Here is a 26,614-nt window from a genome sequence, read left to right as displayed (position 1 = left end):
CTAGCCTGCGAACCTCCATATGCCGCGGGAGCGGCCCAAGAAATAGCAGCAACAACAACAACAAAAAGACAAAAAAAAAAAATTCAAAGACTTTGTGGAGTTCCCATTGCGGCTCAGTGGTAACAAACTCGACTAGTATCCATGAGGACATAGGTTTGATCAGTGGGTCCACTCAGTGGGTTAAGGATCCAGCATTGCCATGAGCTGCAGTGTAAGTCGCAGACGTGGCTTGGATCCCTCGTTGCTATAGCTGTGGCGTAGGCTGGCACCTACACTTCCAATTCAACTCCTACCCTGGGAACTTCCATATGCTGCACCTCTGGCCCTAGAAAGACCAAAAAAAAAAAAAACAAACAAACAAAAAAAAAAACAAAAAAAACACGAAGACTTAGCAACACTAGACCCAGATGTTCTCACGTGGCAACAAGCTCGTGGAACTGAGTAGTCTCTGCTCCTCTGTGGCAAGGCGTGCACTCCACAGTGTGTCAGAGTCCTAGGGCCAACACTCCCTACCCTGCCTGGCACGCTTCAATCATCTATAGTACCTGCTTGGTGCTAAAGACAGGGTGCCCACATGATTTATCACCCGAACCAGAGTGGAAGTCACTGTTATTAACAGCCACACCAGAGGAGAGGCATACACTGGGGATGTCCTGGACAAATCTAGGCATAAAGTTCCTCTATCTACAGGCATCTGAGAAGCGTGTGGGGTTGAAAGGGTGTGTGATGCCTCTGAAGCCGTGGGAATACAAGTCATCAATCAGCAAGCTTACCTTTTTAGTTCTTCTATTCACCAAATCACGGCGCAGGGAAACATGTACTTCCAACTTCAACATATCAACGTTGAGGATTACAACCTTCTTTTTCTGCCCAGATTCAACCTCCTGCCCTGCAGCACAGAACCAAACACAACGTGATCACCCTCCTGGAGTGGCGGGGAAGGGAGACTGCAACCCTCCAGCAGCAGCCCTGCAGCCCTTACGCACAAAAAAGACAACCTATGACCTGGGTCTACATCAGCTAGGGAAACCTAGGATCTAACTCCCATAATTCAAGTTCAGGTATGCTGTAATTTATGCCACCTGATAAACAGAAATCTAGATTTACCCAAATATAATAAAGAGATCCATACCTAAACCTCCTTTAGTGTGCTGCTGCTTGTGAACCTAGAAGATTTTTTTTCTTTTTATGTCTGTACCTGTGGCATATGGAATTTCCTGCCTAAGGGTCAAACTGGAGCTGCATCTACAACCTATGCCACAGCTTGCATCAATGCCAGATCCTTAACCCACTGAGCAAGGGCAGGGATTGAACCCGCATTCTTGCAGACACTGTGTTGGGTCCTTAACCCACTGAGCCACCACGAGAACTGAAGGTTTGCTATTGCTTTGATTTGCGTTTACACAAAATAAGCAAGCCAAAAATTTCCACTGAATCAGCTCACCTATCCTATATATTTAGAAATTCTGGGCCCAGAAGAGGGAGCAGTGGGCAAAGGGTTTTCCCCACCAATCCTGATGGGCAAGACAGACGCGCTCACCTGCCCGATGATATTTGCTGGCTCTCAGGACCAGGCCAGGCACAGGGCCCTCACTGAATAGCACAGAGCCATCTTCCAACACCTCCTGCACCTCCAGGTCAAGGACCATCCCTGGAGTCATCTCAGCCAGCGTCTGGATCAGCACAGAGTCTGCCAGAGACCCAAAGGAAACAGTGATTAACAAGAGATGAACCAGCACTCACCGTTCTTTCCCTCTGGAAATAGGCTCCCACACAGAGGATATTTCCAACACAGAGTGCTAGCTAGAACCAGTGTGAAGACACAATCGCTTTTTGTGTGTGTGTGTGTCTTTTTTTTTAGGGCCATGCCCGTGGCATATGGAGGTTCCCAGGCTAGGGGTCAAATAGGAGCTGTAGCCACCAGCCTACGCCACAGCCACATCAATACCAGATCCAAGCCACATCAATACCAGATCCCAGCCACATCTGCAACCTACACAGCTCACAGCAATGCTGGATCCTTAACCCACTGAGCAAGGCCAGGCCAGGGATCGAACCTGAGTCTTCATGGATGCTAGTCAGATTCGTTTTCCTCTGAGCCATGACGGGAACTCCCAGAATCGCTTCTGGTAAAATGTCTGATGTTCATGAACGCTCTCAACACAGGCAGCTAATCCCACCTGGCCACAATTCATGAAAAGAGCCAACAAATGCCAGAAACACAGGCTTTCCTTTGGTTTCGGAATTTTCTTTCTTTCTGTTTGGAATCTCCCCTTTCAAACTTCTTATTCCCAAACCCCGTCGAGGTTCCAACAATCCTACACAACAGCTCTAAGCTGAGCAGGGTCAAATTAATAACCCCTCAGGAGGCCTCCCAGCAGGTCCCTGTTCCATTTTATCATCCACTACATATGTGGTGAATAAAGGAATAAAAAATGAAGAGGTGAAAGGAATCACATAAATGCAAACCTGAGGCCACAGATCTCAGGGAAATCTTGATTCTGGACTGGGAGGGAGCACAAGGGGAACTTCTGGAATATAAGTAATGATCTTTTATCTGAATCTGAGTGGTAGTTAAACAGGTGTGTTCATTTTACAAACATTGACTGAGCTATACCCTAAAAGATTTGTGTACTTTAGAGAGGTTCTACTTCCATTTCAAAAAGTTTACCCTTTTTTTTTAAACATCAGAGAAGCTAAACAATGCATGGGAACAGACGGGAACAAATGACAATGCTCACGCCCCACCCCGACTTCAGGTTCGCCCTTCTCCCCCACCTCGGTTGCTCATGAGGCTGCGGACGCCCTGCTGCTCCTCCAGGCACTGGCTCAACAGGAGGAGGCTGGTAGTGGCCTGGTCCCCCAGGGTGCAGTCCGAAAGCCGCAGCGACAGCAGCATCCGCTGCTTCTCCTCGTCCACATTGGTCACCTTCGCAACCACTGTCTGTCCCTCGACAAAGTGGTCACTTGTGGAGGTAACAAATTTGTCACTCATGATCTAAAGGGAAGATGGGCACAAAATCAAGCAGGGAAAGGAAGTCTCTCTGAAGACAACTCATTTTAAACACCCAGAAAGAGGTGTGTGAGGGGAACCAGGACGCCTCCGAGCACAGCTCTACTCCCCTTCCATAAAATCGCAGGAGAGGCCTCCCTGCCACTCCAGCCTTCTAAGGCCACGCAGCCAAGAGGGGACATTACTGGGGAGCCAGAGCAACACTCTGCCCCTCACTAGGCATGTCTCTGGGGCCCACCCCTCAGTTCCCATTTTTAAGACTGTTCTGGGGAGTTCCCGTCGTGGCTCAGTGGTTAATGAACCCAACTAGGAACCATGAGGTTGCGGGTTCGATCCCTGCCCTTGCTCAGCAGGTTAAGGATCCAGCATTGCGGTGAGCTGTGGTGTAGGTCGCAGACGCAGCTCGGATCTGGTGTTGCTTTGGCTGTGGTGTAGGCCGGCAGCTATAGCTCCAATTAGACCCCTAGCCTGGGAACTTGCGTATGCCACAGGTGCGGCCCTAAAAAGACTAAAGGTCAAAAAAAAAAAAAAAAAAGTTCTGGCAGGGGATTCGAGATCTGCCAGGAGAAACATCAGGGGACACACCCAGGGAAGGGAAGGAACACTTAGGAACTGTCTGTGGCAGGAATGGGCGATGAGCCCTTTGCTCACCACCATCTTCCATCAGCTTTGGGAGGACTCCTCCCTCCCTGGGGCTCAGTTTGCTCAGCAGCCCTGAGGGGGAGTCACTAGGACCTTTCCATTCTGGACAGTCCACCGTCCAGTGACTTACCCAATGCTGTGCATGAAGCAGAAAAGGCACCCCCCCCCTTCCTCCAGGACACAGCCCTGACTGAGCCAGGACACACGGCTGGGCAAGAGGAGTGTAGACCGAATCTCAGCCCCCTCCCTCTCAGCCGGGTGCCCTTATGTCAAGCCCCTGAAAACCTTTCAAGAGAATAGAGCATCCTGCTCTCAGGTTCTGTGATCCTGTCATCTTCCCTCAAAGGCCCCAGTGCAGGGAAATGAACTTACGGCTTTGGGGGCCAGTCCACTGAGACCTGAGGGGAACTGGATGAATACACCATAGTCCTTGATGCTCCTCACAAAACCAATAAGCAGCATTCCAGGATGGATTTCTGAGAAGCTCTTGGGGTCCTGGCCACCCTCTACTGCAGAGACCAAAGCTGGCTTCCTGCAAAGGAGCTAGTGGCACTTCATCAAGGAATGTTCCAGAAAGAGCAGATGACCAGTCCACCTCTTCCATCTCCTTTCTCCACTCTACACCCTCTCTACTACGATGATTCTCTACGTGTGCAGACCAGCAGCATCAGCATCACCTGGAACTTGAGGCAAATTCTTAGGCATCACCTCAGACCTACTGAATCAGATGCTGGGGTGGGGCCCAGCAAACTGGCTGGACCAAGCCCTCCAGGTGAATCTGATGCACACTGAAGCTGGGAATCAAGCTTCATTCCTTTCCTTATTAATTCATCTCCAGATTACCAGAGGGGACCAAAAGGGAAGGGCTCATCTCTGCGGTGTGGCAGCTAGATGGGCCATGACACAATCCTCCCGTCTCCATCTTTGCACTAATCAACCCTATTTTACCTCCTCTGCCTATCTTCATGCTAAGGAGACTTTCTTTTACATTCTGTAAGAAAGGAGATAGTGTCTTCCTTCTAAGCACCCGCACTAATGCCACAAGGAACATGTGAGATCTGCATTCCAAGGGTGGGGGGGGAGGAGAGGAAAGATGACAGCAGGTATTAACAGTTCCAACTCAAGGGGCAAGCACTGAGTGCCCCCAAAAAGCTGGATGTGTCCTCAGGGGTGTCCTGCTGGGCCATGACACATGGCCCCCTTCCCCACACCCTGGATTCCCACTCCACCGTGACCACCAGCATCTGCTAGCAGCACCTCGATCTTGCTCTACTTCCCACCAGGGAAACAGGCCGAGGGCAGCCTTGCTGCTGGTTTAGTTTTATGGAGGTGTTTCTGAAGTCAGGTGGCCGATCTCTTTTCTATGGAGTTTCCAACTAAGAGCAGGGCCTGACTTCAAGACCTCCACTCCCCTGAGGGCCCAAGACGTCCCGCAACTTTCGTGGCTCCTCAGAGACCAGCAAAGGATACAACGCGTCCCTCAGTCTCACTCAGACACAGGACTCTGTGAAGGACGTCGCCTGCCTGGAGCCAGTGATACAACAGTGGACTGTTGGCGACGTGGTCTGACAGATGAGGTGTGGGGAGGAAGGCACGGATGTTGTGGGGCAGGACGGCCACCTCCAGCCCATCTTTGGTCTTGTCTAAAACTTTCACATCCACCAACTACCAGGGAAGAGAAAGATAACAAAGAGTACTTATCTTGAGCAGAGAGCAACCTTGTGTGGGTCAGATGGAGATCAGAGGCATCGAATTTCAGCACCAGGGATGACTGAGAAGTCAAGATCAGAGAAACAGCTTTCTCTCACTCCCACTAACCGCCCCCACAGACCCAGCAGGCACAACAACCCGCACACACAGCAAGATGGCTGTGTGTTGATGTCACTCCTCTCCAAGTCCCTCCACTGGGTCCTAAAGCAAAGACCGTCTTGCAGGCTGGCCCTAGGGACCAGAGAGAAGAGGGCAGCGGCACATCACTGACAGGCTACGTAAGAGCACAGTCCTCTCCTAAACAGCTTCCATTTACTCTGACACACAGCCCCAGAATCATAGCTAGCTCCCTGGGTCCTTCCCCTCCATGGGCTCCTGGACCCTATGTGTCAGTTCTTTGCCTCGGTAAACTACAAGAATTTGTCTAGAGAAATCCAGGTACCTGCCCGGCAGTAAGGGCTCTTTTTTTCTTCTGACTGTGTCCCTCACTTTCTTTCTTTGGATCACTCGACAGCCTGAAGGACAGGAGCATCTTCTCTTTGGACGGCTCACAGTTCAGCACCACGACCTTCACCACCTGGCAAGAAACCACACCTGCTTGGCCCTGGAGAGAGGTGCCCCCACTAGCACCACCGAGGCCTTGGGAGATCCACCAAGATCCTGGATCAGATCAGAAGGCGGTGAAAAGAAACACACCGAGAGCTACACAGAATCCCTCCAGGTCACCCTCTTGGGTGAAAAAAAAAGACATGAATGATTCATGTAACTCTTAGTTTTAAAAAATTATTTTTCCTAGGAGTTCGCATCGTGGCTCAGTGGTTAACAAACCCTGCTAGTATCCATGAGGACTCGGGTTTGATCCCTGGCCTTGCTCAGTGGGTTAAGGATCTGGTGTTGCCGTGAGCTGTGGTTTAGGTCACAGACGCAGCTCAGATCCCATGTTGCTGTGGCTGTGGCGTAAGCTGGCGGCTACAGCTCCAATTGGATCCCTAGCTTGGGAAACTCCATGTGCCACAGGTGCGGCCCCACCCCCACCCCCAAAAAAGACCAAACAAACAAAAAAAAAAAATTACTTTTCCTAGACAGACCCAGGCTCACTAAATTTAGGGCACTGCCCTCGGTCATGACAGTGGCCTCAGAACAATTTCTGATGTGAGGGACACTAGCGATTATAGGTAAAAACTAATTTCCTCCAGGTTGAGGGCCTGAGGTCTGTTAGTCTGCCAGCTCCCTTTGAGGCCCCCTGAGGGCTTCTCTGTTTTGTCCCCACCTTCTCCACTTGGCTGGCTCAGGCCCACTACCCCACATGCTCTCTTCCATATTCCTGAAAAGGCAGCCTCCTACTCCTTCAACCCCTGTTTGTGGGGTCACCAAGGGTAGGCCTGTCCAGGGAAAGGGTTACCTGGCCAGCGTAAAAGACGCTCTCTGGGTCAGGGACATACTCGGCACTGAGCTCGTGCTTGGGCACCAGTCCCTGCACGTCATTGTAGAACTTCACAATGCAGCCATAGTCCTTGACCCTGAGGATAAAGCCGTGGGTCTGCAGACCAGGCTTGGCATCAGCATAGCAGGTAATGGCAGGCAGTTTGGACTCAACCAGGGTTTTCTTCAGGGTCATCATCAATCTCTTGGCTTCAGGGTCACAAAGCAAAACCTAGGGGAAGGATACTGGCCGTCACCAAGTTATCTGCTATCAAGAGAGCCACTGAGCTGGTCATTCCTACAGCCCTGGAACCTGAGGGCCATGGTCAGTCCCTAAGAAACTCTCTTCCCCTCTGAGAGTAAACCCAGACGCAGACCCTTCTGCTTCCTGCTGGATGACAATCTAGGGAGCATTCATCTCTATTTCAAATGTATCTCCTCCCTTAAATTCCCTCCTGGGCCCACAGCAACACTCATCATCCCACCCCGCCTCCAGAGGGTCCCCTGCACGTTACTTCTGCTCTGTCTTAGTTCCCTCTCCCTCCCAGGTGATTGTATCTCATCTAACAGAATGAATGACTGAACCAGTCTACCACCTCAATACTGCTGGGTACCGGCTAAAAACTAAGACTGAGCGAGCCAACCATCTCTTATTCCTCAGAAGGTCCTCTCCCTGAGGGCAGAGAAATTCCTCTAACTTCCTGACCTCACTACTATAAAATTTTATACCAACAGACAATCAGTATCTTTGCTGATGCAATAATGAAACAAGATGAAAATAAGAAAATCTATCACTTTGAGTGTCTGCACACCCCAGGCCCTAAGTACTGCGTACCATCACGCTGTGAAGCTTCTCTCAGGATCCAAGCCTTTGCTATAAAACACTCAAGTTTAGCAGCTTTGTCTGAGCTATTTCTATGCCTGACACATCCCTTGCTCCTTCTCAACCTTCCAAATCCTAGCCATCCTTTCCAGTTCAAGGCACACCTCTGCCAGAAATCTAGAAGACATTATTGTCATAAAGCGCTCAATTTGAAAACTGGTTCTGCCATTTATTAGCTGTGTGGCTGGGAGCAAGACACTTGGCTTTCCAAAGTTTTACTCTCCCCACCTGCAAAATGAAGATAAAGGACTTCCTTCACAAGGCTATTTTAGGAATAAAATGAAATAAGGCATGTTATGTGCCTGGCATACACCTGATAAGCACTGATTAACAATGATTCTTGCTGCCCTACCCTTCCCTCTCCTCTTTCTGAGACAGGACCACAGCACACAGCATCAAACTACATGGTCTGCTGCTCTCTTCGAGGATGGATATTTTAACTCTCAGTTATACTAACAATTACCAAAGAGTAGGGACCCAGTTTTCTCTTCCCAATGCCAGGCACAGCCCAGCAGATTATGTGGTCATTTTGTGGAAAAAGGCAGAAACTTCAGCCAAGAGGCATTGCTCTCTTCCTATCTGTCCAAAACCCCAGCAGTGACCCTCAGGAGGCTCACCCGGCACTTGACCTCATCCCCAACGTGGTACTTCTTCTCTGGATTCTTCATAAGGATGTCGGCCAGGTGCATGGGAGGTACCAGGCCCCTGATTTCTCTGCCCATGTTCACCAGCATCCCATACGGCTTTATGGTCAGCACTTTGCCCTAAGAGTCAAAGGGAAAGAGGCCATGATGTCTCAAGAATGTCTTTCCTACATTTCTTACAACAAAGTATCTCATATCTCTCTTTTGAAGCCCAGCTTCCTGAGCTGACAGTGCCTGTTATTCCAGATCTCACGGGGCAAAGCACATACCCCACAATGATCTGGATGCAACAGGACTTATCTATGAGAACCTTCATATCCTTCTGTGTGGGCATTTTCTGTGTGAGCATCTTCTTTCTGTCTGCCCTACAAGCTCATTCTTTAGTGCAGGGGACTACATCTCCTAAGGAATGAGCTCTACATATAAAGGGGAGCTGCTCAAAGGGGTTAAGTGGTTGTTCAGGGGAGGCAACTGGAACTGGCCTCTTACTAATATCCCGGGCAGCTCAATTATCATAGAACTACCTTTTGACCTGATCTAATAAACATCATCAAATCCAGGGAGTGATGACTATCCCTGCGTAGCTGGGTGGTGCTAGCAAGACCTTACCTTGAAATTAATTACAAGTTACCCCAGGGAAGAAAAAGAAATTCCAGGAGTTCCCATTGCGGCTCAGCAGAAACGAATTTGACTAGCATCCATGAGGACACGAGTTCGATCCCCGGCCTTGCTCAGTGAGTTAAGGATCCAGAGTTGCCATGAGCTGTGATGTAGGTCACAGACATGGCTCAGATCTGGTATTGCTATGGTTGTGGTGTAGGCCAGCAGCTATAGCTCCAATTCGACCCCTAGCCTGGGAAACTCCATATGTCATAGATGCAGCTCTAAAAAGACAAAAAAGAAAAGAAAAGAAATTCCAGTTAGCAGGCAGAGGCGAGGAGCATGACTCTCACTCAATGTGTTACATGAGGCCTAATGAGCTGACAGTTAAGATTTGAACGTGGGGGAGTATCTAATTACATACTTGAGGTCTTACCTTTACCAAGGCCCCAGGTTTGATATCATGATACCTAAGGAACTGAGCTTCGATAACAGACCTAGAACAAAAGGCAAATACAAGACCAAATAAATTAGGGCAGAGGCTGCCAAAAATTCAGGGCTACCAAAATCATGTTGGCAAGCAGGAACCCCTCATCAAGCAAGGCCAGGAGACACTGCACGCCTCTGCAGCCCCAGGGATTAATGACAGACTTACGTCCGCAGAGACAGCAAAACCATTTCATCCATTCGGCTGTAGTCGATGATTCTACACTTGTGAATGTTCCCTGGCTTGAAGGTCTCAGGTTTGAAGGCTTTCTTAGAGTTGGAGAGATGGTTGAACTACAAAGTACCAAGTGATTAAGGACAAGCCAGGGGCAACATGTCCAAGGCAATCAGACATTAAATCAGACATGGAGATGACTCATATTATCATTGACCAAAAAAAAAAAAAAAAAAAACCAGTATTCTGATCACCTGTTAAAATAATTGCCCCAACGAAAGAACTGCTTCTTACTATTGTAGAATCTCTATAAAGTCAGAGAAAAATCTAGATCACAGGTCAAGAAATTAGAGCTCACAATTAACTGCCCACTTTTAAAAGTAAAAGTTTGACCAGAACACAGCCATGCTTTCTCACACATTGTCCATGGCTGCTTTCAGGCTATTAACAGAAGAGTCTGAGTAGTGAAGTCAGAGTCCGTATGGTCCACAAGTGTAAAATATTTACTATCTGGCTCAGTGGTAACAAATACGACTAGTATCCATGAGGGCATGGGTTCGATCCCTGGCCTCGCTCAGTAGGTTAAGGATCTCGTATTACCGTGAGCTGTGGTGTAGGTCACAGACACGGCTTGGATCTGGCATTGTTATGGCTGTGGTACAGGCCAGCAGCTGCAGTTCTGATTTGACCCCTCACCTGGGAACTTCCATATGCCACAGGTGTGGCCCTAAAGAGACACAAATAAACACATAAATAAAATATTTACTATCTGGCCCTTTAAAAAAACTTTGCCAAGTCCTAGCATAGATCCTAAATCATTCTCACACCTACCACCAACCAGGCTATCAATTAAAGCAAATCAATTCTAAGGGATTCTAATATAATACACCTTGTTCTAGTCCCTATGAACTATCTGCTATCTTGGGGAAACTCATATCCAGGGATGAAGGAAGCAGAAAAGAACTCAGGTCCCAAAAGTCCTTCTAGTGCTAAGACCTTGATGAAACAAAGGGGCTCCTTACCCGGGCATAGGCCAGAGTCCCATCCTTCAGCCTGAAGGTGGCCCCAGCGTTGCCAAAAAAGCCCTGGACAGGAACGTCCTCCAGCACAGCTCCCAGCTGCTGGCAGGAGAGCCCAGTGAGTGGGCGCCCGGGCTGCAGGAAGGTGGGGCGCAGGCTCAGCCGCACATCTCTCGTCCGAGGATGGACACAGAGGACGCAGGCTCTCACCTAGGTAAGGGAGAGGATGTGATGAGCAGGGCAAGGCCCACAGGAGATGAGGCACCCTGGCGAAGACTTTTGGGATCACGACTCTCCGTGCACTGACCAAGCTACAGACAAAGCGCAAAACCAGCTTATGTAATCAAACAGTATGTGGAAAATTCAAAAAGAATGTCCCAGAGGAATTATGTCCAACTGAATCAATGCTTACTCTAGGCCAGGAATAATACACAGACCAAGGTCTCCTCAACACCATGAAGCTAATAATGCATATGCAACAGACGTCAGGCACTGGCGTCTCTTTATCAGAAACTCATCTGAAACACACCGGAAACAGCCTGCTCTGATCACGAGGTCATAAAATGTCTCAACCCTGTACACAAAGATGACTATAGGAGAAAAAACTTAATTAGAAAGAGGTTCACCAAAAAGTTAACAATATTATCACTATGTGGTGAGAAAACCTACTTTTACTTACAAAAAAAAAAAATCTCTATTGCTTCCATTAACATGCGTTACTGTTAAAACAGAACTGTTAAACAGGGGAGTTCCCTGGGGGCCTAGTAGTTAAGGATCTAGTGTTGTCACTGCTGTAGCGCAGGTTCAATCCCTGGCCTGGAACTTCCACATGCCACAAGTTGGGCCAGGAAACAAGTAAACAAAAAACCCCCAAAACAAAAAGAAATCATTTTAGGATTTTTAATAAAACTCTGATTAACATATATTGGGATTTTCTTCCCAAATATCCATGTTCATTATAGAAATTTTGAATGATGTAGATAACGGCAGAAAAATTACCCAAACATAATCACTAACAGCTGACTACATAATCGGTCAGTATTTTAACCAGGTTTATTCAATCTTAAGATTTTTTTTCAAAACAGAATCTATATTACAGCACTTTTTAAACTAAATTTTTGTATTCAATCACATATCCTCTTCTCCTATGTTAAATACTCTTCTAGAACACTTTGAATTATAAGTACAAAAGATGCACTATCCAAAAAAAAAAAAAAAAAATCCAACTATATGGAAAAGTATGAAATAAAAACCACAAACTGCTTCTTCTCCACAGGCTCCTTCTCTACTCTCAACCCCCAGAAGTAACCATTTTTCTGACAGTTTCTTGTGGTCCTTCCAGAAGGCTTTTCAATCCCCTCCTGGCCTCTCTAACACATGTACACAGGCAGTCCCAGGACCTGCCAGCAGCTGGCTGTGATACTGGACAGCTGGGTGGGACACAACTGAAATCAAGAAAAAATAAGTGCAGTATTTCTTACTGGCTGATTCGAGAAATATGTTCCAGCTTTCTTAGGATCCAGGTGCATAAAGTCAACCAGGCCAGTGAAGAATGAGAGGAATTTTAGTGTAAGGCCAAGTGGAGTCACCTAGAAAATAAACAGAACTAGTTATAAAAAACATCTCTCTGAAGGAACCAGGAATGTGAGAGTTACGGTTCACACTAAGTACTCAATGCCCCACTTTCCGTGATGACTGTGTGTCTCTCCTCGCCCCTACCATGTTTCATCCTATAAAATAGAGTGGCAAGACAACTCCTGGCACTGGCTATCCCTTTACTCATTAGCTCCCTCCCTTCCAGCCTGAAAGGACATCAATCCTCCATCGTCGGGACTTTCCAATGGGATGGAAGGTGTTTTGCACAAGGATCCTAACCTAACCACTCGATTTGCTGCTAACTTAGTGACACGCTCAGACCAAGAAGGCAAAACCCAAATGCTTTCAAGGGTGAGATACTGACCATGAGCAATTCACCCTACAGAGTCCCGCAAAGCTAGAAATTAGAGGTGACCAACCTCTCAAAAGAGAGCACTGAGGCTGATGACTGAAATCAGGGAAACTAGGTCAGATCCCCAGGTCCTCTCCTCAAACTACAGGGTCCACCCTTCTCCCATCTCCATAAAAAATGGGAGAGTTATTCTCTGGGAAAGTGTACCAGACTCAAAACACAGGAGTCGTGCAAACCATGAAAACGTGAGGTAAGAAAAAGTCTGAATATCTTTAGCTATAGATAGGGAGAATGCCAGCCCCTTTCTCCCATCCAGCGCTTAGCAAGCCGGGCTTATACTCTCCCGAGTTGGATCTCAAAGACAGCCCGCCAGTCAACAAGTTCCACCCAGGCACAGGCTTCCCAGCAGTTTGTTCGTACCTCACCCATAACATGGTAGTCAAAACAAGCACTTGATAGAGATAGGGAGTTTAAGTTGAGAGACTCTCCCAGAGGTAGGATATAGAGAAATATATGCATATACAAAACTGAGGAAGAGAGGAAAAAGTAAGGAAATTAAAACTGATCCACTGAGTCCAACACCATACTAACAGGAGTTCTAGAAACAGAAAAGGAAATCATAGTAAAGTTTTTAAAAGATCAAAGAAGGGGCTAGTATCCAGAATACACAAAGAACTCTTACACTGTAACAATAAAAAGTTAATCTAACTTTAAATGGATAAAGGACTTTTAATTCTGTATTTCACCGAAAGATTTATAAATGGCCAATAGGCACCTGAAAAGATACTCAACCTCACTAACCTTTAGAGAACTACAAATCAAAATTACCAGATACCACTTCACAACCACACCCCTAGGATGGCTGTAATAAAAAGAACAACAAGTGTTTGTGAGAATATGGAGAAAGTGGAACACTTATATTGCCGGTGGGGATGGAAAACATTGAAGCTACTCTGGCTGTTCCTCAAAAAGTTAAGCATACAGTTACCGTAGGACCCCGTAATTTCACTCCTAGATATACAGTCAAGTGAAATGAAAACTTATATACACAAACTTCATAGCAGCATTATTCATAACAGCCAAAAGTGTAAACAACCCAAATGTCTACCAATTCCTTATGATGGGGTATAATTCAGCCATAAAAAGGAATGAATCACTGATACATGCTACAACATGGATGAACTTTGAAAACATGCTAAGTGCAAGAAATGAGACACAAAAGGCCACATATTGCATGGTTCGATTTATATGAAATACGCAGAATAGGCAAACCTAGAGATGAAAAGTAGATTAGGGCTTGCCAGGAGCACAAGGGAGGGATGAATAGAGAGCAATAACCAAAGGGTAAAGGGTTTCTTACTGGGATAATGAAAATGTTCTGGAATTAAACAGTGATGACAGCTGCATACCTTTGTGAATACACACATAAAAAAACCCTAAACTGTACACTTTAAAAGCACCAATCTCACTACATGTGAATTATCTCCATTTAAAAATTGGAAATGGACGGGTTCCTGTCGTAGTGCAGAGGAAATGAATCCGACTAGGAACCATGAGGTTGTGGGTTCGATCCCTGGCCTTGCTCAGTGGGTTAAGGATCTGGCATTGCTATGAGCTGTGGTGCAGGTGGCAGACGTGGCTCGGATCCTGCACTGCTGTGGCTGTAGTATAGACTGGTGGCTGTGGCAGCTGTAGCTCTGATTCGACCCCTAGCCTGGGAACCTCCATATACTGTGGGTGTGGCCCTAAAAAGCAAGAAATAAAAACAAATAAAAAATAAAAATTGGAAAATAACAAACACTAATAGAAAGAACTTTCCCAGAACTTAAGGATATACATTTCTGGATTACAGGAATCCAGCACAAATAGATAGAGAAACACACTAAAGTATATCACTGTGAAAGTTTAAAAGGAAAAGGATAAAGATCCTTGGACATACAAAGGAAAGGGAATCAAAATAACATCACACTTTTCAACAGCAGTAGAGGCCAGGTGACAATGGGAACAATGACTTCAAGATTCTGAGTTATTTTTGACCTTAGAATTCTAAACCCAGATTAACTACCAATCACACGTTAGGGCAAAGATATTTTCAGATATACTAGGTGTGCAGAAAAAAGTTAACATAGCAGTCCAGAGACTGAGGTCTTTAGTAAAGCCTGCTTGTGAGGTCGGCCTTGGCCTAATGTCTGGGAACTTGGATTTTGAGAGGGTTCCCACAGCTCCCAGAACTGAGTGGCTCACTGTATCTAAACTATTTGTACAAACAATATGGTTTATACTAAACACTCGAATTCCTTATGGGAGTCTGGAATTTTGGTAGATGCCAGGCAGAGGTTGCCTATGTGACCAGCTGCAAATAAAAACCACCAATGAGCTTTGCTAGCAAACAATATTCACATTTGGTGTCATAACTTGTTGCTGGAGGAATTATATACACCCTTTTTGACTCCACTGGGAGAGGATTCTTAGCAGCTTGTGCCTGAAATTCACTTCACGGGCCTTTTTCCTTTGCTGATTTTGCTTGGCCTCTTTTCACTGTAGGAAGTCACAGCCCTGAGCACCACAACACGCTGAGTCCCGTGAGTCTTCCTACTAGGGATCATCAAACCTGGGAGTGGTCTCGGGGACTTCGACACACACTAGGTCAAGAAATTAACCTCCCATGTGCTTTTTTTTTTTTGTCTTTTTTTGTCCTTTTACGGCTGCGCCAGCAGCAATATGGAGGTTCCCAGGCTAGGGGTCTAATTGGAGCTGCTGCTGCCAGCCTAGGCCAGAACCACAGCCATGCCAGATCCGAGCCACGTTTGTGACCTATGCCACAGCTCATGGCAACGCAGGATCCTCACTGAGCGAGACCAGGTATCAAACCCGCAACCTCATGGTTCCTAGTTGGATTCGTTTCCACTTCGCCACGACAGGAACTCCCCATGTGCTTTTTTTGAGGATGCTTCTGGAGACTGTGACACATTAAAATGAATGAGTAAACCAAAAAAAGAGGAATATATGGAACCAAAGAAGGTTCTATCCAATAGAGGAGACTGGGGAAGGATCCAAGATGCCAGAGAAGGAACCCTTGGATATCAACTATGCAGGAGCCTACAGAGCAACCAGCCCAGAGCCAGAGCAGAGTAAAAAGACAGTAAGAGGGGCTCCAGGCAGCGGGTGCGGGGGAAGAAGTAATGAAGATCATTTAAAGGGTTTGACAACACAGAGAACAGTGAGAGAAAAAAAAACTACAACAGGATGTTTGAAGAAACAGGGAAGGGTAGGAAGAGGATTCATCAAATGACAAAAAGAAAGCTGATTATCAACTCCAGAAAAAAAAAAAAAAAAAAAAAAAGCTGTTCAAGAAACAAATTATATTACCTAGTTCAGCAAGTAAATAGTATTTATGCAGTCATAATAATTTAAACACTGAAAAATTATTTAACCAAAATTTTAATATACCTGTGAAAGATTAGGAGAAGAGAAGAATAAGAAAGCAAAAATTTCATCTCCCCTGATAAGAACTAAAACTCAATGCCTAAAAGTAATAAACCATGAGATACAGTAAGGCTTATTACTTAGAAACATGGAGGTAAATTTCAAAAGATAAGCTAAACGAGTTAAAGACAGGGGTTAGATGGGATGAGACAGTTCTTCATTATAGGCTTTTTAATACCATTTGACCTTTTAGATCAACACTGTCCAGGAGCTTATATGGTGGTTCAGCAGGTTAAGGACCCCAAACTGTCTCTACGAGGATGTAAGTTCAATCCCTGGCCTCACTCAGTGGGCTGAGGATCCAGGGCTATGGCATAGGTTGCAGATGCGGCTTGGATCCAATGTTACCGTGACTGAGGCATAGGCCACAGCTGCAGCTCCAATCTGACCCCAGCCCAGGAACTTCCATATGCTGCAGGTGCAGCCATTAAAAGAGAGAGAGAGAGAGAGAGAGAGAGAGAGAGGGAAAACACAAAACATAAAACAAACAAAAAACACTGTCCAAGAGAAATACAAGTCACATGCATAAGTTTCCTAGCAGTCACACTGTAAAAACTACAGAAAAATAGGTGCAATTTTTTAAATAGTTTTTTTAACACAATATAGACAAAATATTATCATTTCAACATATGGTACTGGCTACATTTCAAGTACTAATGGCCAAAGGGAAACAGTGGCTACCTTATCAGACAGCACAAATTTAGGTTATGTGCATATACTATTTGAATAAAAATTATTCTGGGAGTTCCCTTGTGGCATGGCAAGTTAAGGATTGGGCACTGTCACTGCAGCAGCTCAGGTCGCTGATAGGGCGTGGGTTTGATCGTGGGCAGAGCCAAAAAAAAATTTATTTTTATTTTAGAAAATAGTAGGAACAATGAGCAGCTTACCTTCTGTACCTGGGCTTTGACCACCAGTCCTGGTAGCAGATTATTGAGGGTCCAGTTTTGCTCCTCAGTAGCAATGGCAGCAGAAACTTCTGAATTACCAATAGACAGACTAACAACTCCTCCGCTGCCTTTCACTTCTTGAATGATGCAGTTCAGGTACTGGCCCACTTTCAGTTTAGCATCTGCAAGTCCAGCCCCCAAAGGAAAAATAACCATTATGAGAAGGACCTTTAACTTGGGCTCAGGTGATACCAGAAAGATCCATGGCCTACTTGCAAGAGAGAGTGAAGTGACCCTAACTGATCTAGAATGAACTATCACACAAAAATATGAAAACAGCAGAGTTCCCGCTGTGATGCAGTGGGTTAAGAACCTGACTGCAGCAGCTTGGTAGCTGCAGAGGTGTGGGTTCAATCCCCAGCCCAGTGCAGTGAGTTAAAGGACCTGGCATGGTGGCGGCTAAAGCGTAGGTTGCAGCTGTGGCTCGGATTCAATCCCTGGCCTAGGAACTTCCATATGCCACAAGTATAGCCATTAAAAAAAGAAAATAGAAAAAAAAAAAACCACCTCAACAAGGCAGGAGAGTGCTGCTTCAGAGGCCTTGAGGGCCCAAATTTCAGTGGAATCTTCTAAGTGAGAAAAAGTGAAATTGGTCCATCAGATCTTAGTGAGACTGACAACCTCTGACCCTTCACACACCTTCTCTTTTCTATCATCTAAGATTAACAGTGGATTTAAGCAGAGCCAAACAGCCTGCAGCCTTCAGAAATTCAGTTGCTCTAATACGATATGTGTGAAAGTCCATTCTTTCCCCAATGAATGGACTTCAGGGTCACCACTCTGTCATTTTACTCAGCAAAGTGGCATTTAAATATAATCCCTGGGCATACCACCTCACTACCATGAACTGGCCCCTCTTCTCCCCTCTCACCTTTATTCTTCTGTCGGATGTACTCCTGGGCTTTTTGCAGTGGTAGAAAAGCTCTGGCCCCACTAACACCAATGTCCACTAGGTAGCCGTGGTCTTCCAGGCTGGACACAGTGCCTGTGAGAAGCTGGAGGAAGAGAAAGCATTCCCAAAAGTTCAAAAGTCAAAGGTCACGGGACACATAACAAACATCAATTACCAAACGTGACTCTTCCCACCATCAGTCTCAACATATCACCCCATAACCCCATGCATCATCCCACTTTTAACATTAAACCTTAATCCCTACAACACAGAGAATATAGCCAATATTTTATTATAACTAGAGTATAACATTTAAAAATTGTGACTTACTCTATTCTACATCTGTAACTTGTATAACATAGTATATCAACTATATACCAAAAAAATTTGTTTTTTAAGAAAAGAAAAAACCCTCAATCCCACTAGAGGACAGAAGAGGGAAAGACATCAACTTTAATTCTCCCAGAGCTTGAGGATCTTATTTATGGTTTCCAAACAGTGAGAAGTTGAATAATGGAATGACAGAGAGGGCTATCCTCCATGGAGGATTTTCAAGACAGGAAGAGACTTTCATGTTATGCCAAGAGATAAATCAGATGGCCCTGCAAGGCTGCTCCCAGTGCCATGACTAATAACCCAGCTCTACCCTTCTAGCAGTTATCATGTCTTTTCCAAGCACCAAGACATCAAAAAAAAAAAAAAAAAAATTCTTGCCAACCTCATTTACATTTTACAGGAGAACTGTGGCATTAAAATCTGCCCCTGACACTTACTGGCTACCTGGTACTTGGTCACTTAAGTCACTTAAAACTTTTACAGTCTGTTTTCTCAGATGTACAAAGGGGCTATCTATTGGCCTCACAGGATTGCTATGAAAATTTCTTCAGAGAAAATGTCTAAAACAGCACCTGTCAAACAGCAGCCTCTCAATACTTGTCAACTTCCTGTACTTGGCTTACTTTTATTTCCCATTTTACCAAACTCTCAGTGGCTGGCACAAAAAAATTCTACCGCTTCTAACATTACAAGATTATATTGATCTCCCTCCTTTTTTTTTTTTTTTGGCCACGCCTATAGCATGCAGAACTTCCCAGGCCAGGGACTGAACCCACACCACAACAGTGACGACACCGGATCCGTATCCAGATGCTCCACCAGGGAACCCCTGGTCTCCCTCCTCTTGAGTATAGTTTGCATGAGTACATTTCATAGCTACTGGACTTGGAGGTGCTGGGCTAGGATTCATTTCTTCTGAATCTGCACAGGACTGGGAGATCCGGTAGTGGACCATCCATTAGCACAGCTGACAGACTAACTGCCCTGTGTGCCCAAGCTCTTGCTCTCAGAGAGCAGCCCTCAAGTGTTCCCCACAAATGCCAGCAGCCTTTGAAAAAGACTTAATTTGTGAAAAAGTCTAGGTAAACTAAGGCACTTCAAGCAACTCCCCCTCACCTTTGCTAGGTTTGCCTGGAGGCATTTATTTTCCCTACCAACAAATCTTGGACTTGCTTTCCCCTGCTCTCCTCCAGGGTCATATAATTAGGTTCAAGTCTTCAATTTCCATCAAGTACCCTGGAGACCGTACCCCCCAGGAAAAGACCCACCCCCGTGTGTAAAGGTAAGCTGAAAGTGAAAGGCAGTCCAGAGAGCCCCCTGGATGCAGCACAGGGAGACGGCACAGTGTCTGCTCCTCTTCCCTGGCCCCAGATACATACCATGCCGGGCTTCAGGGCTTCAGGATTCAGCACTTTGTTGACATTTTTGGGGTTCAGAGATAGCTTGACATCCTTTTTGCCGCTCTTTGTGATGCCCAGACTGCTCACCACACATCTAACCAGCATCCCAGGTGAGAAGAGCTCAGGCAAGCCAACCAGGTCCTGCATAATACAAATGAAAAAGACCTGATATGAACGCTTCCCCTGAACTGAGAATTCACTGCCTGGCCCTGGCTCAGTGGTTTCTCACCCTCAGACTCCATCGAGTCCAAAAGGTAGACGAAGAGAGCAACTGCTCACCCACAAAGCTGAAGAAGGGTCTGTGGCCACGTCGCAGTCTTGGATTACAGCTTAAGGTCTCCAGACATCTCCACACAATGGGCAGATGTAAAATGACTGGTCAAAAGACTCCTCCACAATTACTGTCTCCACCTCCTATTCTTTGGCTTGGCTTGTTGCAATCTGTGTTCCACCCCCCCACACTCCATACTTGATCTCCCAACAAAATCTCCAATGACTTCCAATAAACCCAACAGTCCATTTTACAAATTTTACAATCCTTCTCTCAACTGTTTTTGCTTTTGTTTTTTTACAGTTTTGTTTTGTTTTTTAATTGTTTTTGCTTTTGTCTTTTTACAGTTGCACCCACAGCATATGGAGGTTCCCCGGCTAGGGGTCAAATCAGAGCTATAGCTGCTGGTTTACGCCACAGCCGCAACACCACCAGATCTGTGACCTACACCACAGCTCATGGCAATGCTGGATCCTTAACCCACTGAGAGACGCCAGAGATCGAACTTGCGTCCTCCTGGATGCTACTCAGATTCATTTCCACTGAGCCACGATAGGAACTCCTTTTGGATGAAATGTCCTATAAATATCTATTAAGCCATCTGGTTTAATGCATCATTTAGGGCCTGTGTTTCCTTATTAATTTTCTGTCTGGCTGATCTATCCATTGCTGTAAGTGGGGTGTTAAAGTCCCCCACTATGATTGTGTTATCGTCGATTTCTCCTTTTAAGGTTGTTAGCAGTTGCCTTATATATTGTGGTAAACCTGTGTTGGGTGCGTAGATATTTAAAATTGTTATATCTTCTTCCTGGATTGATCCTTTGGTCATTATGTAATATCCTTCTTTGTCCCTTAAAATATTCTTCATTTTAAAGTCTATTTTGTCTGATATGATTATTGCTACTCCAGCTTTCTTTTGATCCCCGTTTGCATGGAATATTTTCTTCCATCCTCTCACTTTCAATTTGTATGTGTCCCTAGAAGTGAAGTGGGTCTCTTGAAGACAGCATATATATGGGTCTTGTTTTTGTATCCACTCAGCAAGTCTTTGTCTTTTGGTTGGGGCGGTTAGTCCATTAACATTTAACGTAATTGCTGATATGTATGTTCTTATTGCCATTTTATCAATTACTTTGGATTTGTTTTTGCTGCTCTTTTTTCTTTCCTTCTTCTCTTATTCTTTTCTGCCTAGAGAAGTTCCTTTAGTATTTGTTGTAAGGCTGGTTTAGTGTTGCTGAATTCTCTCAGCTTTTGCTTATCTGTGAAGGTTTTGACTTCTTCAAATCTGAATGAGAGCTTTGCTGGGTAGAGTAATCTTGGTTGGAGGTTTTTTCCTTTCATCACGTTAGGTATATCATGCCACTCCCTTCTGGCCTGCAGTTTCTGTTGAAAAATCTGCCAATAACCTTATTGGGGTTCCCTTGTATGTTATTTATTTCTTTTCCCTAGCTGCTTTCAAGATTTTCTCTGTCTTTGTTGGTCAGTTTGATTAATATGTGTCTCGGGGTGTTCCTCCTTGGGTTTGTTTTATATGGTACTCGTTGTGCTTCCTGGATTTGAGTGAGTGATTCCTTCCCCATATTAGGGAAGTTTTCGGCTATTACCTCTTGGAATATTTTTTCTGTCTCCTTCTCTCTCTCTTCTCCTTCTGGCATCCCTATAATATGGATGTTGGTGTGTTTAACGTTGTTCCAGAGTTCTCTGAGATGCTCTTCATTTGTTTTCGATCTTTTTTCTCTTTTCTGTTCTGCATCCGTAATTTCCAGTAATCTGTCCTCCACCTTATTTGTTCTGCCTCCTGTATTCTGCTGTTAGCTGCTTCTAGTGAATTTTTTATTTCAGTTATTGTATTTTGCATCTCTTCTTGTTTAAGTTTTATATCTCATATCTCTTTGCTCAGTGTTTCCTGTAAGTTATCCATCTTTGCCTCCAGTTTATTTCCAATGTTTTCAACAGTCTAAAGTCTTTTTCCTGGAGGCTAAGAATCTCCTCCTCGCTTAGCTGATTTTCTGGGGTTTTTCCTTTCTCCCTCATCTGAGTTATGGTTCTCTGTCTTTTCATTTTTATAGGTTTTTGGTGTGGTGACCTTTTTAGAGATAACAGAGTTGTAGCCTCTCTTACTTCTGATATCTGTCCCCCTTGTGGCTGAAGTCAGTATGGGGGCTTGCTGTAGGCTTCCTGATGGGAGGGGCTTAGTCTCTGGATGGGATTAGAGGCAGCTGTGTGCCTGAGGGGTATTTAGGGAGCCTGTTTACTGAGGGGGCTGTGATCCCACCTGGGTAGTTGTTTGCCCTGGGGCTTCTCAGCAGCTGACTGATGGGTGGGACCAGATTTTCCCAAAATGGCCACCTCCAGAGAAAGGCAGCTGCTGAATATTCCCCACAACAAGCCACATTCACCCCTGTTTTCCCAGGGTGTCCTCCAAGAACTGCATTCAGGTTTGACTCAGATTCCCATGGAGACTTTGCTTTGCCCTGGGACCCAGTGCACGTGAAAGTCTGTGTGCGCCTTTTAAGAATGGAGTCTCCATTTCCCCCAGTCCCGTGGAGCTCCTGCGCACAAGCCCCGCTGGCCTTCAATGCCAGATGCTCCAGGGGCTTTCTCCCAGTGCTGTATCCCCGCACGTGAGGGTTTGATGTGGGGCTCAGAACTCTCACTCCTGTAGGTGAGTCTCTCTTTGTGAACCAATTAGTTTCCAGTCTGTGGAGTTTCCCACCCAGGAGGTATGGGGTTGTTTATATCGTGAAATCGCCCCTCGTACCTCTGGATGTGGCCTCCTCTTTTTCTTCTGGAGTAGGGTATCTTTTTTAAGGTTTCCAGTCCATTTGGGTGAAGAGTGCTCAGTCTTTAGTTGTGAATTTTGTTGTTCTTAGGAGAGAAGTTGAGCTCCAGTCCTTCTATTCCATCATCTTAATCCCCTTCACATAGGAACTTCTCATGTGACCTTTACTAAGCATTTAACACTGGTGCCCCCTCCTTCCTTAAACATCTCCTCTAGGCTCCCACGACACTTCATTCAATGGTTTTTTTTCTCTGGCCTCTACTTCTCTGGTCTTGCCTTCTTCTTCTGACAGCAACTTTTCTTTCTTCGGCAATTAAAATACAGCAATCACTCCAGGATCAGTCTTGCAGTCTCTTCTCCCTCTATCTGCATCCTCTAAGCAACTTCTTACCCCTCCACAGCTTCAAGCACATCTATACCTTCATGTTTCTAACGCAGACTTCCCAGAGCTCCAGAAGCACCTATCTACTGTTGTCTCAACTGCACCTCAAATTCAACACAACAGAAGATCAAATCATGATCACCTCTCCCAAACCAGGTTCCCCTTTCAGGGTTTCCTGTCTCAGGATGGCCTGGCCAACTGTCAAGCCATGCTCAACAGAATACTAGAACTCAAACACTTCTCCCGGCCTCACCACCCATATGGAATCCAAAATTAGGCACTGACTCTCCTTCCTCAGTCCTCAGTAATCCTGAACACGAGCTGCCATCAATCTCAGAGCCTAGACTACAACAACGGCCTCCTAAATGGTCTCTAAGAAACTACTCATGCCTCTTCAATTCACTCTCTATGCTGTCTACATGTCACCCACCCCAATAAGAACACTTCAAGGGCTTCCCACAGATTCTAGAAAAACCATCCTTAGCCTGGTCTGTTCTCCACCCAGCCCTCTGACCCCATCCCACACACTCTCCCCTGCTCTCCGCTCCAGCCTTCTTCTCTAACCTTCTTCTGCTATACACTCAGTTCCTACCTTCCTTCTTTCTCTAGCACACCCTCACCCTTCAAACCTCAGCTCAGGCACCCGTGCCTCAGCGAAGTCTTCCAGATGTCCTGAGCTAAGTCAAAATCCCCGTATTAAAAAAAAAAGTCCTGGAGTTCCCGTCGTGGCGCGGTGGTTAACGAATCCGACTAGGAATCATGAGGTTGCGGGTTCGGTCCCTGCCCTTGCTCAGTGGGTTAACAATCTGGCGTTGCCATGAGCTGTGGTGTAGGTTGCAGACGCAGCTCGGATCCTGCGTTGCTGTGGCTCTGGCGTAGGCCAGTGGCTACAGCTCCGATTCGACCCCTAGCCTGGGAACCTCCATATGCCGCGGGAGCGGCCCAAAGAAGTAGCAAAAAGACAAAAAAAAAAAAAGAAAAAAAAGTCCTTATTATAAACTCTCTTGTACCTTGTGTCTTTCCTTCTAAGCATTTAGCAAAGTTGTAATTTTACATCTGCTTGTGTACTACTTACTTCCAGTTACAGATTTCATCCAAGTTTCCCTTACCTGCAGAGGTTCTTCTTGTGCCACCTGCTCATTCAGCTTTTTGGTGTAAGCATCACAGATTTCAGTCACTTGCACACACCCCTGGAGGCCATTGGGGAGACTAATCACCAGCTCCAGTTCATTCACCTCTTTCACACAACCCAAAATCCGCATCCCCTCACACAGGGACTAGAAGAGAAAAAGTAAAATGTGAAATGTGTATCACAGGAAGAAAACAATGACTGGGGACGTGGGAGGGGTGGGGGGGTGTCTGGCTTCTACTCCCACCTCTAATAAATAAAAGCTTCAGGAAATACCATATGTGTGTATGTCAGTACACTCATCAAACACCTGGCTGAGCACCACGAAAGATCTAAAACACACCACACTGTTTACAGCACAGGAGTGCTAGAGGGAACTCTCACCTTTTCCTTTACTGAGTTCAAACTCAAATGCCTGGTAGGCAACACAAGGCAGGACATGGGCCAGTGGAAACATTGGTGGCCTGGACTGTGCATGCCAGGTCTAAAGGGGGTAACCACTATTCAGCTGTGTGTGCCTATAAACAGAGGGAGTGTGAGCTTATACCTTCAGCACGTTCAAGTTTTTTTTCAAGAAACCAAAAATCATATTTTCATTTAAGTTTTTTCAGTTTTCTAATGTGGGCACTAACTTAAACAATTATTTTTTAAAGCAGCACACTGGACAAACAAAATACTTCTGCAGCCTGAATCTGAATCTTTCCCTTCAGAATCACTGACTTTCTTCTTTTTTATAACACGTATCAGTTATCTAAACACTTAAGGAACATAATAAGACTGCTTCGTTTCTGTGAGATCATTTCCACATCTATGAAATGAAAGGGTAGAATTAGAATGACTGCTAGTTATTGCCAGTTCAAACTTATGAGTCTACTAAAACACAAATTCCATGAGGACGCAGCAGTTTAAAAGACAAGAAAACTTTAAAAAGCAAAAAACAAAACAAAACAAAACAAAAGAACATGATCACAGGCATTGATTAATAATTGAAAGAGAGAGTTCCCATTGTGGCTCAGCAGTTACAAACCCAACTAGTATCCATGAGGACGCAGGTTTGATCCCTGGCCCCACTCAGTGGGTTAAGGATGTGGTGTTGGCATGAACTGCGTAGGCTGCAAATGTGGCTCAGATTCCTCATTGCTGTGGCTGTGGAGGAGGCCAACAGCCAAAGCTCCAATTCAACCCCTACTCTGGGAACTTCCATATGCTGTGGGTGCAGCCCTAAAAACAAAATAACAATAATAATAATAATAACTGAAAGAAATATGCTCATTTCTGAAAAAAGCTAGAAGACTCTCCAGAAACACAAAGCGTATGCATATGAAAACAATGAAGGAATAAAGAAAAGAAAGAGGGAAGGAAGAATATATACAGACTTAAGCAACCCAGGGAGTTTGTTCAAAACAAAACCAAACTTTGACTAACCTCCTCATTAAGGATTTCAAACTTCTCTCTTACAAACTTGCTGCTTTCTCTCTTGTCAGTTTTCAGCTTTTTTATTGTTGCTGGCTCTTTCTGGCTCTTTTTCCTTTTGGTGGATTCCTCTTCAGTAGAAATCTAAAGGGGGGAAAAAGATCCAAAAGAATGAAAAGCAGTAATCCTTGCCTTTCCCTCCAATTTCAGGCCATCTGTCACCTTGCTGTGTTACTCCTTCACTCCTGACACTCCCAACTGTTCTTTTAACTCCTGCCTCAATCCCAACTCCCCTTTCTACCACTAATTCTCCCTTTACCCAATCTAAGCTCTGTTCTCAAAATCTGTTTCCAAAGCCTCTTCTCTCCTATGTTCTTCCTCCCTTGACTGGGATGGACACCGGGGTTCCCCAGTATGAGAAAGAATTTGGAACAGTGCATGAAAGTAAAAGGTGGAATCATGAAGGCCCAACTTAAATTTCCATCTGCACCATAACAAGCTGTGTGGATTCAGCTAAATTACATAAGCTCTCTGGGCCTCAGTTCCAGAGCATGGAATGGCGATCTCAACTGCATAGTACAACTGGAAAGATTACATAAAATAGATATAAGACCATATAATTGCAAGTTAGTTTCCATCATTCTAGCATTTTACAGCCTACTCTAGATGAAGATGTCAAATTCTAATGCAAATTATGACCATTTTACATCATAAGGACCTGATTCAAAAATGCAATTGATTGGAGTTCCCGTCGTGGCGAAATAGGAAACAAAACTGACTAGGAACCATGAGGTTGCGGGTTCGATCCCTGGCCTCGATCAGTAGGTTAAGGATCAGGCGTTCCCATGAGCTGTGGTGTAGGTCACAGATGCAGCTCGGATCCCACGTTGCTGCGGCTCTGGTGTGGGCCAACGGCTATAGTTCTGATTAGACCCCTAGCCTGGGAACCTCCATATGCTGTGGGTGTGGCCCTAACAAGACAAAAGTCCAAAAAAAAAAAAACAAATGCAATGATCAAACTGCTTTCTCTT

The 26,614-nt window shown here is 45.4% G+C and overlaps 1 protein-coding gene across 7 annotated transcripts in view; it reads right to left on the bottom strand.

The window, feature by feature from the left end:
• The window catches only part of PDCD11 (programmed cell death 11), a 54,381-nt gene that overhangs the window by 25,402 nt on the left and 2,365 nt on the right, over positions 1–26,614 (bottom strand). For 6 of the 7 annotated variants that reach the window (XR_002338757.2, XR_002338760.2, XR_002338761.2 and 3 more), the window contains exons 3-19: positions 25,596–25,727; positions 24,151–24,318; positions 19,586–19,747; positions 17,850–17,973; positions 16,919–17,100; positions 12,076–12,183; positions 10,598–10,804; positions 9,570–9,694; positions 9,351–9,411; positions 8,288–8,434; positions 6,768–7,019; positions 5,808–5,942; positions 5,126–5,320; positions 4,028–4,198; positions 2,779–2,998; positions 1,541–1,690; positions 774–889 (exon numbers count right to left, since the gene is read on the bottom strand). Coding sequence is in view for 1 of the 7 variants with exons in the window: in XM_021073483.2 (XP_020929142.1) it covers positions 774–889; positions 1,541–1,690; positions 2,779–2,998; positions 4,028–4,198; positions 5,126–5,320; positions 5,808–5,942; positions 6,768–7,019; positions 8,288–8,434; positions 9,351–9,411; positions 9,570–9,694; positions 10,598–10,804; positions 12,076–12,183; positions 16,919–17,100; positions 17,850–17,973; positions 19,586–19,747; positions 24,151–24,318; positions 25,596–25,727 (2,655 nt within the window). In the remaining 6 variants the exon portion in view is untranslated. Of the gene's footprint in view, positions 1–773; positions 890–1,540; positions 1,691–2,778; positions 2,999–4,027; positions 4,199–5,125; positions 5,321–5,807; positions 5,943–6,767; positions 7,020–8,287; positions 8,435–9,350; positions 9,412–9,569; positions 9,695–10,597; positions 10,929–11,006; positions 11,185–12,075; positions 12,184–16,918; positions 17,101–17,849; positions 17,974–19,585; positions 19,748–24,150; positions 24,319–25,595; positions 25,728–26,614 lie in introns of those variants that run through there. The other variant, XR_014826824.1, reaches the window with a different exon arrangement.

The sequence above is a fragment of the Sus scrofa genome, chromosome 14, assembly GCF_054392235.1.
Source record: "Sus scrofa isolate SSC_HxYL_T2T_F1_AM1 chromosome 14, Sscrofa_HxYL_maternal_Yorkshire_Landrace_v2.0, whole genome shotgun sequence".
Lineage (NCBI taxonomy): Eukaryota > Metazoa > Chordata > Mammalia > Artiodactyla > Suidae > Sus > Sus scrofa.
This window is presented reverse-complemented; position numbering and strand designations above follow the sequence as displayed.